General features: G+C 37.7%; 1 protein-coding gene across 1 annotated transcript; it reads right to left on the bottom strand.

Moving 5' to 3' along the window:
* Positions 1–681: 681 nt before the first annotated feature.
* LOC127102937 (uncharacterized mitochondrial protein AtMg00810-like) lies at positions 682–1,560 on the bottom strand. The gene has a single exon (XM_051040252.1). It carries the CDS (start codon positions 1,558–1,560, stop codon positions 682–684), a length of 879 nt encoding a protein of 292 aa, XP_050896209.1.
* Between the last annotated feature and the right edge of the window lie 14,683 nt (positions 1,561–16,243).

Here is a 16,243-nt window from a genome sequence, read left to right on the forward strand (position 1 = left end):
ATAATATCATCAATAAAACAACACTCACATAGAATGATGTAAATATTGAAAATGTATAAACATAAATAAAAGCATTTAAAGCAACAATATAACATGGTTGCCACAACTCATGCCAAATAACATATACAATAAACATGAAAGATGAAGGATACAATGAAATAAAAAACTCTTGAGTTACAAAAGCGAAACGTTTACGTGAAATATATCTTTGGTGCTCCTGAATGCTGCACATGTATGTGCTCTAGCAAGGTGAATATTTAGATATATCACCACTCAACCAAAAACTGAAATGATATCATAACCATGACACACAACAAGAATTTCATTTAAATTGTAACATGTGCAAACATATTTCATGCCGAAATAGATGAACTACATTCTTACATACACAATGCAAAAACTAATAATATATATCAAGCTTATACACCAAGAACATATTTTAAATATGGAAGAAGAATATCATGAAGTCACTATAAGAATATAAATTAACATACACCAATTGAAACTTTTGAAAGTGAATGTTTAGGAATTAGTTCATACATCAAGCATTTCAAGCATTTGGAACATAGACAACATGCAAAATTAAATGGCTTACTTTCAAAGAGGGAAAATGGAACAATATTACCTCACTTATGAATTGATGAAGGATGCACTCATATGTGATTGAAATTCCAATAAAAGTTAGAGAAAAAGTATATAAAGTACCTGCAACAAATCATGTTTAGGCAAGATTTGAGATATCAAGTATGCCCAATTCCCTTCGAATGCTGAAAAACTATTCATTCGCAAGAGATTTTGTAAAGATATCCGCAAGTTGATTTTTGCTATCAACATGCTCATATACGCGTCTCCTTTTTCAACACGGTCATGTAGGAAGTGGTAACGTATCTCAATATGTTTACAGCAAGAGTGTAACACCGTATTTTTGGTTAGATTAATAGGACTAGTGTTGTTGCACATAATAGGAATACGTTGTCGTTTTATATCAAAATCAAGTAATTGCTGTTTGAACCATAAAATTTGAGCACAACAACTACCGGCTGCTACGTATTCCTCCTCAGCAGATGACAAAGCAACGAAAACCAGTTTCTTGCTATGCCAACTTACTAAGGAATTTAAAAACATGTGGCAAGTTGCACTAGTACTTTTCCAATCCGATTTGCAACCAGAAAAATCAGAATCGGTATAACCAACCAAATTACAATAGCTTCCCTTGGAATACCAAAGATATATAAGAACTTGTTTTACGGCTTTTAAATGTGATATCTTAGGAGCCGATTGATAATGAGAACACATACACATGCTAAACACAATGTCCGACCTAGATACAATAAGATATAAAAGAGATCCAATCATACCTCTATACTTATTCACATCAACTTCCTTAGCATTTTCATCTTTTTCCGAGTTTCCATTTGTGGGAATTAGAGTGTCAATTGATTTTTCATCTTCCATACCAAATCTCTTTACCAATTCATTGCAATATTTTATCTGACACACAAATGTCCCTTCATTAAGTTGCTTGATTTGAAGACTGGGAAAATAATTCAACTCCGCCATGAGATTCATCTCAACCTCACCCTACATTATCTTAGAAATATCCTTAACTAATAGCATGTTAGTAGAACCAAAGATGATATCATCAACATAAACTTGAACTAGAAGAAATCTTTGAAGCAAACATAAAATATTAGCAGTATAGAATACATGTGAAGATATTAAGATGAGGTCACTAAAAACATGTAAATTGAAACACACTATGGTTATCAATTGAATTTTTCTAAAATGAACACTCACAACATGTATCATACACAAATTATATCATATACCTTTAAAGAGTAAACAGGTAAAAGAAAGGACTTACTTACAAAGCAAAAATTGAAACAATATTACCTCACCGTACAAATGATGGTGGATACACTTACATTCCACAAGGAACTCTTGAACAAAAGTTAGAATAAATGAAAAATGTTCCACAAAACCTTTTAACATCAACGCTCTTACCACTTTTCACTTTGACAAAGTACTAGATAGTGTGATTTGTAATGTATCCGAGAAAGTTATTGATTTGATGATCATCCTTTTGATTGGAATTTAACTCTTGTCATTTTCATGATAGTTATCTTGCGCCTCCTCAATCTTCATCATCTTAGTTTGACCAATCTCTTATTTAATGTCCTTGAGTATGTATTTTTAAAGATACACCTATATCATCAAACAAAATCCCTTTTCTGACATTTCTTGGATATGAAACATTAAATGTAATCTACACATTTTTACAATTAATGAACACTAGTTGTTGACTTCATTGGTCATATAACCCATCTTACTTGACACAAAGTCAATGAAATAGGGATATGTCACTCGTCCTATGTCTTGAGCATCCACAAATGATATCACATAATATCGTCATAGAGCCAAGACATTTATCCTGCAAGATCAACAAAAAGTGCTAGGTACCCAATCTTCATTGGGTCCTTGATGATTAGTGAAACTTTGGTTGCATTTAGGCAGCCATTGAAAATCACCTTTAGGAACAAAAAGTCTTCTAAATTTCATTTTTCAATAGTATGACCTTTCTTGCAACAATAATAACAAGATAAGTTGTGATGAAATGTACTTTTGCCATTTGAATCCTTTTGAACATATTTATACTTTTTATATGAAGGATTCAAAAACAATTTAAAATTTGATGGATCAATATAAAATGTAATATTTCATTGTAATGCCTTGTCCAATTTAACTTGAAGAGTATTTACTTCTTTTTTCCAAATGTGACAAGTTTCACACCCGAACCATGAAGGTTATTCAACATCATTCTTATCTTTTAGAACATCTACCATAGATTGCTTAAGAGCTTATATAGTCTTTTTGGTTTCTAAAACCTTAGCTTCTAACTTTGAAAATATTCTTTTGTTTGAAGATAACTTTTTAAAGGTGTCTACGGCTTCTCTACGTAGATTTTCAAAAGCTTTTTGTAATTGAGAATAAGATAATTCATTAGTAGATTCAAGCTTAGATTGACTTACATTCGTCTTCTTCTTTTTGTTGGACATGAAACAAAGCTTGGATGATTCGACACTTGAACTTGATCTTTCATCACTTGAAGAATCACCTTCACTCTCCCAAGTAACATAGTCTCTTCTTGACTTGCTAGATTTCTTGTGATGACCTTTTGTAGCGGGTTATTCGTTACCATTAGAGATATTGACTAAATCCAAGGTAAACCATACAAGTCGAGTCACCACCGCACTTCTATTTATCCAAAGGAATGGTTAGAAAGCGAACAAAAACCTAAAAGTTTTATCAAATCAAAAACTAGTAAAAATGTCAAAGATCTGGGTAAGGGGTTGGTTATGCAATGGGAAGGTTTTAAGCACCTAAAACATCCTAGGTACTCCTAGGGAGCCCTTTACATACTTGTTGTAAGGTTGGTATTTTGTGAAAATTTGTTTGTGCAAACATGATTGAAGAGATGAGAAGAGAATATACAAGTTTATTTACATTTTGTGTTTGAATGGATAAACCCATTGCCTACGTACCATCTTAAGAAAAGATTAGGATCAAAACCTCGTAGTTCGGGGTAAAAATCTCAAAATGAGTTGGTGAATTGATTGGTCCAAAAGCCTTAAGGTCTTTTGTTATCCAAGGGAGAAAACTCAACCTAGAACCACAAATCCACCATGTGAGGATAACTTCAACATGCTAGTGAGGGGTTAACCCTATAATAATCATGGAAGACTCATTGTCCATCACTAAGGATATAGGTGAGCATTATATCTACCTCAAGGATAACTCAAACCTAACAGCTAAAGGTTATGAAAAATTTGATTAAGAAAGTGGCCATTGAAACCACAAAAAGATATTTGGATGGGTTATATTTACCAATGAAAAGTATTTACAAAATATGGTCAAAGTGGATTAAAGATTGATTTCAAATAAGTGTTATGAAAAGGAAGTTTGAAAATCAAAAGCATAAGGCTTAGGTTTCTAGTGTTGAAAGCAAGTGTTAGATGTTTGCACAAAAGTTTTGGCTTGGGTTAGAATGGAGAGAAGAAGAAGAATGGCTAAAGTCCTAATCATACAAGAGGTGAATGATAAGAAGTAAAACCACAAATGGATTTCCTCTCTTGAGATCATATTGATGATCCAAGTAGCTACCATCCTTTGGAATAAGCAATCACATAAGCATAAACTCAAGCAATCAACAATCAAATGAACTCTTGGAAAGCTCCTTAATGTGTCTTAGGTCCCTCTCTCTTAGAAGCTCATGGCAATGGTTCCTCAAATTTGGATCAAGTTGGAATCCCTAGCACAAGAACACACACATCAAAAGATTCTAGCAAAACCAACAAGGAATGGACAAGAAGAGTTTAGAAGTTGGTCCTTTCAAGGTCATCTTTTAATATTAAGCATTCTAAAGGTCCAATGCCTATTTGCTCTTTGACTTTTATAGCACTCTAAAGGCCCAATGCCTAGTTGCTCTTTGACTCCAAATTTGCATAGGGAAAGTCCTAAAGTCTAAGTCCATTTGTCCATTTCTTTGTATTTGGTCCACAACAAACAAAACAAAACACAAGCACAAAAGTATATACACAATTATATGCTCAAGTGAGCAAAAGACAAATTGCATTAACATAAACATGTGCTCAAATGAGCAAAGGAAAAAGAAAATGAATAATATGTAGAAGAATAGTAAATTGCATAAAAGTAAAGTGCAAAAAGTAAATGTTAATGGTTAATGGTTAGTGTGTCATAAGGCAAATTTAGCGCTATGTTAAGCAATCGTAATTGGACTTATGTAGAAGTCACAACTATCTGAGGTCGGTCAATAATATTGTAGGCAACAACACAAGTTAGAAGTCTTGATTAGTGAACCAAGTTCCAACAACTTGCCATGCCAAAAAAAAGAAGAAGAGAATTGATCTTGTATTGGTTTAAGTCATTTGCATGATTTAGGAAGCAACCTATCCTTAATGCAAAACCATTCATTTGATCAATTGATAAAGATGAATTAGATTTGAATCAAGGAAGATTAAGCCTCACTAATCAATGCTAACTTATCAACCTTTAACTCATTGATCAAAAAGAAAAAAAAAGAAGGAGATGAAGGAGAATAGTGGATAATGAAAATGGAAAGAATAAAGTGCATTAAATGAAATGGAATGTACCAATCAACAAGTGTTGACCAATGACATTGAGGATCATGGTCAAACAATCAAAAACAGAAGTAAGATGAAGATTGGAAGTCAAGAAATGAACAAAATATTTTTAGGCATTTTTAATATTCAAAATAAACTTGAATTAAAATAATAAAGAAAGGTCAAACTTCAAAATCACTTCAAATCAACCTTGAAAGGTCCAAATGATTTATCCCAAGTTCAACAAGGTCAAACAAAGTTTGATAAAAAATTTCAGCATTTTTAAAAGTCAGAAACTATTTTTAATCAATTAAAAATGAACAAAAATAACCTAATTGAACTAAAATCTCAAATAAATCACAAATCAATTAAAAAATTGATGAGAATATTTTTCATAGATCCATCATCATTCAAATAGGTTGAGAAAATATTTTTGTATTTTTTGAATATCAAAAACTATTTAAAATGAATTAAATATAGCCAGAAAAGAGAAAATTCACAAAAAATATCAAATGATGAAATAAAAAATATTAAAAATCATTTTTAGAAACTAGAATTAAAAAGAGAAATAATGCAATTGGTCCCATATTTTTTGGATTAAAAATGAGAGAGTTATGAATTTTTGAAGTTAAATGAAATAAAAGAAATAAAATGGAAATTAAGAAAATCAGAAAAAAGGAGAGGCGTCTGATCAAGCCTCATTAATTGACGTGGCTGATCAAACGCTCCACATGCGTGCGCTCATGGTGAACCAGAGTCAAAGGCGAAACACAATGCATTATTGAAAGTCATAAGAATGAAAGGCTATGATTAGATCTGGGAAACTCATCCAATGGTCCAGATTCAATCTGGCAAAGAGACGGTGGCCAGCGCCACCGTCTTCTCCGGTGAGCTCCGGCGAAGGAAAAAAAACACAGAGGTTCAAATGCTCACCAAACTGGACGATCTAGGCATCAATCGAAAGAGGAAGTGATGTACATCACTCCTATACCACTCACTTCCACTCTAGATTCATATTAAGAGAGAAATCAGAGATGGAAGCTTGATGGTGTTCATCATGAACTTGCTTGATTTTGAAAATTAAGCATACAACAATGATGCCTCTATAGAGAGGACTTCAGACAACACAACATCAAGGCCAAATGATCAAGGAATAGGGAGTTTCAAAGAAAAAACCAGTTGAAGCACACCTTTGAATTGTGAAGTTTTGAGCTCCTTTCCTTGGTTCCTTTTGCAAAACAGAAGTTCAATGGATCAGATGATGAAGGTTTAGGAACTTTAGATCTGAAGATTCAACCAAATTCAATTGAATTTCAGATCTGAAATTTTTGAAGAAAATGGATTTAGTTCCTTTGGTATGGTTGGGAATTCACTCTTGCAGCATTTCAGGCGCCTTTAGGTTAGTTCATAATGAAGCATAGCACATGTATTTATATCTGGAATTGGCTGAACAAGTGAGTTTGCTCGTGTGTATGGCAAATGGATTTTCCTTGCATGGGCTTGCATGATCATGTAGAAGGCCCAAACTTAATTGTATTTGCATGCTAATGACCAACCAACTTGAAATGGACGTGTAGTTTGCAAGGCAATGGCTTGTGCATGAAGCTTTCACATGAATTCCATAATTGTGCCTAAAACTTCATCTCTTCGAAAATGCCAATTAAAAAATCCCAACATAAGCATGTGGGTAATGGTTGGAAAGGTCTTGACATAAGGAACAAATGTTATGTTGGACAAAAACTCATTTGAAGTGTGGAAATTTATGAAAACAGGCCATGAAGTTCATAGTGCAAAACATGCCTTTGAGAATTTTGTCAAAATGAAACAACTTCAAGCCCTTATGTTTTGATGATTCAAGCCTCAAATGAAAAAACCTCCAACATAAACGTTTTAGATCTTTTCAAAAAAATCAAAATGGACTTAAATTTTGCATCATTTGGATTTTTTATGAAGACGTTATGGGCACTTGAAGTTGGACTTTTTTGCCTTTTAATGCATTTGGTCCAAAATGACCTATAATGTTTTGCATTATCACATGTATTTCTTTTGAGATTTTGAATTTTTGTTCAACATAACATTTGAACGAGACACAATAAGCTTTCCAATTAATTTTATACCACCTTAAAATCATAAAAAATGATTGAGTTATGTTCTTGTGAAGTTGACCTAAAATTAGGGTTTCAGTCAAAATGACCTATAATGTCTTGGAATGAGAGATGACCTTCCAAGCTTAAAATAAATTTTTGATGAACATGAAAGTTGTTCATATTGTCCTTAAGAACATATTTTATTTTGGGATCATCTCCATTTTACCAACACATAAAAAGTTAGGTCTCAGTGCATTTCAAAATAATCAGATGAATTGACTGATCAACTTCTCAAGTCCAAAACTCATATCTCTATGAATTGATGATTGAGGACACTCAGATAAGCTCAAATGTGCATGAAATGATGAATTATAGAACTTACCTTGATTGTATTTGACCATGGGCCGAGGTTGCTTCATGGGCAAGGCACACTTGGTACACAGATGAATTAGGGCTCTTTGGGACACAAACTTCAAACCCTTTGATTTGCTTTGATCAAAATGATGAATTTCGATGCTAGAGAGGCATATTTTATGGATGAGAGCTTTGGGAACCATTTCCATGCTTGCCTTCATCTTTTCTTGACCATATCAATGCCCATAGGATCTCCTAGAAGGTTTTTTGACCTTGTGATTGCTCAAGCTACAAACAAGAAATGTTAGTGACATATTTTTGTGCTTTTGGTTAGTAAATAAAATGAGAAAAGCAATGATATATAATTCAAGCATGCTTGGTGATCTCAAACCACTCACAAGAGGTCCCACCCAAAGGCAAGGGGAACCAAGATGCTTATGATCCTTAAGGCTTTGCAAATGCAATGCTATGATGCCATGAGGGATCTTAGGGCCAAAATTGGGGTCTTACAGATGCCCTTATTTAAGGTCATTCTAGCCGGAGAAGTGAAGGTTAAAATCTTCGTCTCGACGAGGTAGAATGGGCTTAAATAATAACAAAGAGACGAATTTTAGTCCCTAAGAGACCTCATGATGCAGATGTATGTATGCCAATGGTAATACTCTGTGGGGAATATGTGTCCACAAAGAAAGAAATCAGGAATAATTGAAAATAATCCCATGGAGTAACACACTCGTAAATGGGATAGAGACTCTAGGGACTTTATTGGGGAGTAAAGGGATAAAATACGTGAGCAGGTCACGACTTTAAAACTTGCTGAGAGACACGAAGGAAATCCATGAAATAAAGCCATGGAAAGACTCGAGTTGACTCAAAGATGCATGGATTGGGGAATATGCCAATACAGCAAAAAATATCCGTAACGGATACTTCGGATAAAAATCCGGTCTCAGGCTGAGAGAATCCACTAAGGGACCTTGCTGGGGAAACACCCAAACAAAATTCCTCTGGGGAAGCAACGGGATGAGGTATTACCGGTTATTGGGTAATAAGCTCAAAGAGACATGTGATCCAAACACCGGTATAAGGGTGAGAGAACAACATGCTCTGGGAGAATGAATATCTAAGACCGGTATAAAGGTGAAAGATTTCAAACATCCGAAAATCACCTGAGGAAGACCTAAAAAGGTAAACTTCAGCTCAGGAGAATCTGACTCCGCAAGGGGACAAAAAGTCATAATAGGGAGCAGGGAGGAAGGAACACCAGGGATACCGGTTACTGGGCATATAATAGGTGACCAACCAAAGCGTGAATTGGGGAATATTCCCAAGACACTCATCATCCAAAAGAGGGCTAAAAGCAAAACTCGACTATAGGATGGACATTCGATTCCAATAAAAAAGTATATGAATCTTACTCGACTGGGGAAGAACAAAAGGCTTCGACCAAAGAGTGCATGAGATATATTATCTATTAGCGTCAGAACGTAGATAATATACTCGCATGGAAGATTATCCACAACCAGTTACTGGGTTAATAAAGGATAAATCGACCGAATAGAGAGGTCATTGGGATACCGAGAACTAAGTATATAATGATGACCAATCCAGGGGAGAAACAATCATTATCAACAAAGGGTAAATGAGAGATGACTCGTTGGGGATAAATTGCTTTATCGGAGCAATTATCCAAGAGATATATCACCGGTTATTGGGGAGATATGCTCAAAAGGGGAGGGGTGAAGGAATATCAATACCGAATATTGGATAAAGATAACCGTCAAGGAGGGGATTATATCTACCGGATACTGGGTAGAAAACCACGGAAAAGTAATCGTCATCAATTAGGATGAACAAAAGGTTAACTCTGCAAGGGGATAAAATAGGGTTTATAACTACCGGTATAAAGGTAGAAGACCACAGACTCCGCCGGGGAACAGATGGACGATCACTAGTTACTGAGCAATCATTCATTTGCCACAGAAAAATGTAGGAAACAGCCATCAGAGGCCAGTCTAGGATCAAACTAGATAGGCACGATGAAACAAAGCTTGTCCCTATGAGGATATAACTCAATGGGGAATTCCATCCCAATATATGTGTTGGGAGGAAGCAGAAACAGCCATTATCCACGAGGACATAACTTGGTGGGGAATATGGAAGGAAGGATAAACACTTTCTGCTTATGGGGCTGACTCTATATGGGGAGATCAGACACCGACATCTGCTTGGGGGGAAATGTATTACCAACTAGCAGGAGATAACAAGCAAAGATATATGGCAAAGGATGCAACACGAATACTAGAATGTTATCACTATGCATATATGCATGGTTTATGTATGATGAATGCTGACAAATAGACATTTCTAACACAAACAAGTCCAACGAATCAGTACACAAACATCCGGTACTACATCTCAAGAGAGAGAACCAGGCTCAATGGAAGATATCCAATCTGATGAGGGGCAAGAGATACCAGGAAACAAAGATCTCTGCAGGGGAATGAGCATCAGTCATTCCAACTGGGGGCAAAGTCGTTGCACGGATGAACTCTGACATAGAAGCAACTCTACCGGGGAAGTTATCAAAAAGGAGGATGGATCCCTGGAAGGGAGCAACCATAAACCAGAAGCTTCAAAAGATCACCAGATACTGTCCTACCAATGAGACCATATCTGTTGAGGAGGGATCAATATTCTTACCAAACACTCTGCTTGAGAGAAAGAAACACAACAGGCTCCGGAGGAATAGGGCACAAACACGCCAGGAAAATGCACAAGTGTCTCACCCTGTCAAGACTCTTACCATCCTTAGGAGAGCACTGCATGCATTCCCAGTATCCCTATGTCATTGTGAATGTTCACTTTGTTTAAAAACAAATTATGAAAAATTTGATTATTTAAAACAATGATATTTTTTTCAATTAAAACATGTAAAACATTTGTTGAATAGAAATAAATAAGAGTGCAAATAATTGGATACAGGCTCAAATTTATTTGATGGAATGGTAGTCTGCAAATAGCAAAACTCCATAGATCTTTACAAATTTGAAATCGGTGATATATATTGGAAAAGGGCTACATTAAACATAATGACCATTTCTCCACCAATTTTGAATCCGATGTATTTGAAGCTTTGGTTGATGATGAATGAGCAAGAACCTCTGACGGATGACAGTTGTAGAACAAAGTCTCGTCAGGATGCAGTTACTTGCCAAATCCCTAATTTTTGCCTAGATTGCCCTAGGGTGAGGTACTCAATCTAGCGGGATACGTATATTCATCATATTTTTTTATGTCTCTAACTTTTGCCTGGATCGCCCTTTCGGGTTTTCAATCCACCGAGACGCTCATTTTTACCTAAGTCTCCCTTTCGAGTTTTCGACTTAGCGAGCTATTCTGTTTTTATTTTTTAGGCGAAGTATTTCTTGACTGCATCTGAATTCACAGGACGAGTGAAATCCTCCCCATCCATAGTTGTAAGTATCAATGCACCGCCTGAAAAGGCTCTCTTAACAACATATGGACCTTCATAGTTCGGAGTCCACTTGTCCCTGGAATCGGGCGCAAAAGACAAGACTTTCTTGAGCACAAGGTCACCTTCTCGGAACACACGAGGCTTGACCTTCTTATCAAAGGCTTTCTTCATCCTTTGCTAGTATAACTGGCCATGGCACATGGCAGTCAATCTCTTTTCTTCTATCAAATTCAGCTGGTCATAGCGACTCTGAACCCATTCAACATCAGTCAACTTAGCTTCCATCAAGACTCTCATTGATGGGATCTCCACCTCTACTGGGAGCACAGCCTCCATGCCGTAAACAAGAGAAAAAGGGGTTGCCCCTATTGAAGTGCGGACAGATGTATGATGTCCATGTAAAGCAAATGGCAGCATCTCATGCCAATCCTTATACGTGACAACCATCTTTTGGATAATCTTCTTGATATTCTTATTAGCAGCTTCAACAACCCCATTCATCTTGGGTCTGTAAGGAGAAGAATTATGATGCACAATCTTGAACTCACTACACAGCTCTTTCATCATCTTGTTGTTCAAGTTAGATCCATTATCAGTAATGATCTTATCTGGCACACCATATCGGCATATGAGTTGATTCTTGATAAACTTCACAACCACCTGCCTGGTCACATTTGCATATGATGCCGCTTCAACCCACTTATTGAAGTAATCAATTGCTACGAGAATAAATTTGTGACCATTGGACGCTTTCGGCTCTATCATGCCAATCATGTCGATTCCCCACATGGAGAAGGGCCATGGTGATGAAATCACATTCAGAAGTGTCGGAGGAATATGAATCTTATCCGCATAAATCTGACACTTATGGCATTTCTTCACATATTTGCAACAGTCAGACTCCATTGTCAGCCAATAGTAGCCTGCTCTCAACATCTTTCTAGCCATGGCATGTCCATTGGAATGAGTACCAAATGAACCCTCATGGACCTCAGTCATCAACAGGTTTGCTTCGTGTCTATCCACGCATCTGAGCAGCACCATGTCAAAATTCCTCTTATAAAGCACATCACCATTGAGGTAGAAACTGCCTGATAATCTCCTCAAAGTCTTCCTATCTTTCACAGATGCCCCAAGCGGGTAAATCTGACTTTGCAGGAAACACTTGATACCATAATACCATGGCTTATCATCTTTCACCTCCTCTACTGCAAATACATGGGCTGGTCTGTCCAAGCGCATCACAGTGATATTGGGAACTTCATTCCAAACTCTTACCACAATCATTGAAGCAAGTGTAGCAAGAGCATCTGTCATCCGATTCTCATCTCGAGGAATATGATGGAAGTTAACATCAGTAAAGAATGTTGAAATCCTCCTCGCATAATCCCTATATGGAATGAGGCCAGGATGGTTCGTTTCCCACTCACCCTTAATCTGATTAACAACGAGGGCCGAATCACCATAAACATCGAGATGTTTGATCCTAAGATCAATACATTCTTCCAATCCCATAATATAATCTTCATACTCAGCCATATTATTCGTGCATTTGAAAGTTAGCCTTGCTGTAAAAGGAAAATGTGTGCCCTGAGGAGTAATAATCACTGCCCCAATACCATTTCCATATTGATTTACAGCGCCATCAAACACCGTACTCCATCTGGAACCAGGCTCTGGCCCTTCATCGAGCGTAGGCTCATCACAATCTTTCATTTTCAAATACAGAATCTCCTCATCTGGGAAGTCATACTGAACTGACTGATAATCCTCAATCGGCTGATGTGCCAAGTGGTCAGCCAAGATACTACCTTTAATAGCCTTCTGAGCTCGATACTCAATATCATACTCAGATAACAACATCTGCCAACGGGCAATTCTCCCTGTTAAAGCAGGCTTCTCGAAGATATACTTGATTGGATCCATTTTGGATATCAACCAAGTCGTATGATTCAACATATACTGGCGTAAGCGCTTAGCAGCCCAAACCAAAGCACAACATGTCTTCTCAAGCATTGAGTATCGAGACTCACAATCAGTAAACTTCTTACTCAAGTAGTAGATGGCATACTCTTTCTTTCCTGATTCGTCCTGCTGACCAAGGACACAACCCATTGAGTCTTCAAGAACTGTCAGATACATAATCAAGGGTCTTCCTTCTACAGGCGGAGACAGGATCGGAGGTTCAGACAAATATTCTTTAATACTGTCAAAAGCTTTCTGGAAATCCTCGGTCCAATCATGGGACTGATCTTTCCGGAGGAGCTTGAATATTGGGGCACATGTGGCAGTCATGTGGGATATAAACCTAGAAATGTAATTCAAACGACCAAGAAAACCTCGGTCTTGCTTCTCAGTTTTGGGAGCAGGCATCTCTTGTATTGCTTTGACCTTTGCAGGATCAACCTCAATACCTCTTTCGCTAACAACGAAACCCAATAACTTGCTAGAGCGGACTCCAAATGTACACTTGTTAGGATTCATACGAAGCTTATACTTCCTCAGACGCTGAAAAAGCTTCGACAAGTGTTCTACATGTTCAACTTCCGTTCTCGACTTAGCAATCATATCATCAACATATACCTCGATCTCCTTGTGCATCATATCGTGAAACAAGGTAGTCATAGCTCGTTGATACGTGGCTCCGGCGTTCTTCAAACCGAAGGGCATCACTCGATAACAGAATGTTCCCCAAGGTGTGATGAATGTTGTCTTCTCCATATCCTCGGGTGCCATTTTGATCTGATTATATCCGGAAAATCCGTCCATAAATGAGAAGACCTTGAATTTAGTTGTATTATCTACCAACATATCAATATGTGGTAGTGGAAAATCATCTTTCGGGCTAGCTTTATTCAAGTCTCTATAGTCCACACACATCTGGACTTTTCCATCTTTCTTAGGCACGGGCACAATATTGGTCACCCATTGAGGATATGTAGAAGTCACCAGAAACCCTGCATCAATTTGCTTCTGAACTTCCTCCTTGATCTTTACTGCCATATCGGGATGAGTTCTTCTGAGCTTCTGCTTCACAGGCACGCACTCAGGCTTCAAAGGTAGGAAATGTTGTACGATATCAGTATCTAGACTAGGCATGTCTTCATATGACCAGGCAAAGACGTCAACATATTCTCGTAGCAACTCAATCAACCCCTTCTTAACAGATTCTTCCAGGAGTGCCCCAATCTTCACTTCTCGCACATAATCTTCAGACCCCAAGTTGACTGTTTCCAGATTCTCAAGATGCGACTGAATGATCTTCTCTTCATGCTCAAGTAGACGGGTAATCTCGTCAGGAATCTCTTCAACCTCATCTTCTTCCGCCTCAAATACAGGGAATTCAAAGTTGGGAGATGGTGTTGGATCATTATGTTCAATGGGTTTTATCAACCTGCATAATGATTTTGGATATAAAGAGCTTTTAGAATTCAAGCAAGGCAAATCATTGTGCATATGAAAAGATTGATTTTATTTTATCTTTAAAGGGTTTAATGTGATCACCAATTTCATGCAAAAAGCGAAAAGGGAAAACAATTGGAAAAACAAACATTTAACATGAATTTATTGAATGAAAATATCATTGTATTTATGCGTCAACAATGTCATCACTTATCCTTTTGACATGGGAGAAGGGCTTTCAAACTCAATGAACATTACTTTGACTTATGGATAACTGTTGGAATATCCACAGCGACCCAATTGTTGCAGATCCCTCCAGGGATAATGAAATTGCCAGAATCCTCTTCGTCCTCTTCCAAGATGGCAGCAGCCTCTTCGTCTTGGCCAGTGTGGATGAAACCTCCACTCTTGAACAAACCTTGTTTGTTGAAGACCCCAAAAGAATAGCCTATGCCAGCCCGGGACTTGTTATCTTGCAATTTGATCATTTGCCCCAAACCGGCAGTTGCACCATGCTCAATGGCCAACTTTGCGTCTTTGTAGGAAGTAAATGAAGGAGTTCTCTTCTCTACAGGTTCAGCAATGGATAAAGCTTGGAAGGGAGTTCCAACTTCATCCTCAGCATCTATATATGAGAAGGAAGACAAATGGCTAACCAGGAGAGCCTTTTCTCCCCCTACCACCACCAGCTTCTTATTCTTTACAAATTTCAGTTTCTGGTGTAGGGTGGATGTCACGTCGCCAGCCTCATGAATCCATGGTCTGCCTAAGAGACAACTATACGATGGGTGAATGTACATAACCTGGAAGGTAATCTGGAAATCACTTGGTCCGATTTTGATTGGGAGATCAACCTCACCAATCACAGTTTTGCGAGACCCATCGAAAGCCTTCACAACTACTCCACTCTGCCTCATGGGAGGCCCTTGATATGACAACTTCGTAAGAGTGGACTTCGGCAATACATTCAATGAAGATCCAGTGTCCACCAACACATTGGACATGGCATCATCTTTGCAGCTCATAGATATATGTAAGGCCAAGTTATGGTCTCTTCCCTCCTCAGGGAGATCAGCGTCACAAAAACTCGGGTTGTTACAAGCGGTGATGTTTGCAACAATACTATCAAATTGTTCTATCGTGACATCGTGATCTACATACGCCACATCCAACACCTTCTGCAGAGCTTCTCGGTGTGGTTCTGAATTCAAAAGCAATGATAACACGGATATTTTGGATGGCGTTTGTAGAAGCTGGTCTACAACGTTGTACTCGCTTCTATTGATGAGCCTCATCATCTCATCACAATCTTCCTTCGTATTGCCACTCGGGCCAGCAGAAGCAGGAGTTTTTAATATAAAGGATGGCTTAGCAACAGGTTCCGGATTCGGAGTGCTCACAGCATTCCCAATTGGGCGTTCGACAAAATCAGCATCAACACTTCCTCGAGCATCAACTTGAGGCTTCAACAGAGCTGAAAATACACGACCGCTACGGGTCAAACCACTGACGTCAGCAATGTTTACGACAAATGAAGAAGGCAGGGACACCTCTTTCCCATTTTCCACTGCTAAAGCATTGTAGCGATAAGGAACCGCTTTCTCGGAGGAGTACGGTACAGGTTCGGCTGGCTTGATAGTCAGAGCTGCAGAAACCTTCTGCTTGCTACCATCATACTTGATGACAACAAGCTCAGGTATTCAGAATACTGGAGAAATTACGTTGACTTCGAGAGCATCTTCATCAACATTTCTGTTTTGAAGGATCTCAATGACTCCTTC

This window comes from Lathyrus oleraceus, chromosome 7 (assembly GCF_024323335.1).
Source record: "Lathyrus oleraceus cultivar Zhongwan6 chromosome 7, CAAS_Psat_ZW6_1.0, whole genome shotgun sequence".
Taxonomy (NCBI): domain Eukaryota; kingdom Viridiplantae; phylum Streptophyta; class Magnoliopsida; order Fabales; family Fabaceae; genus Lathyrus; species Lathyrus oleraceus.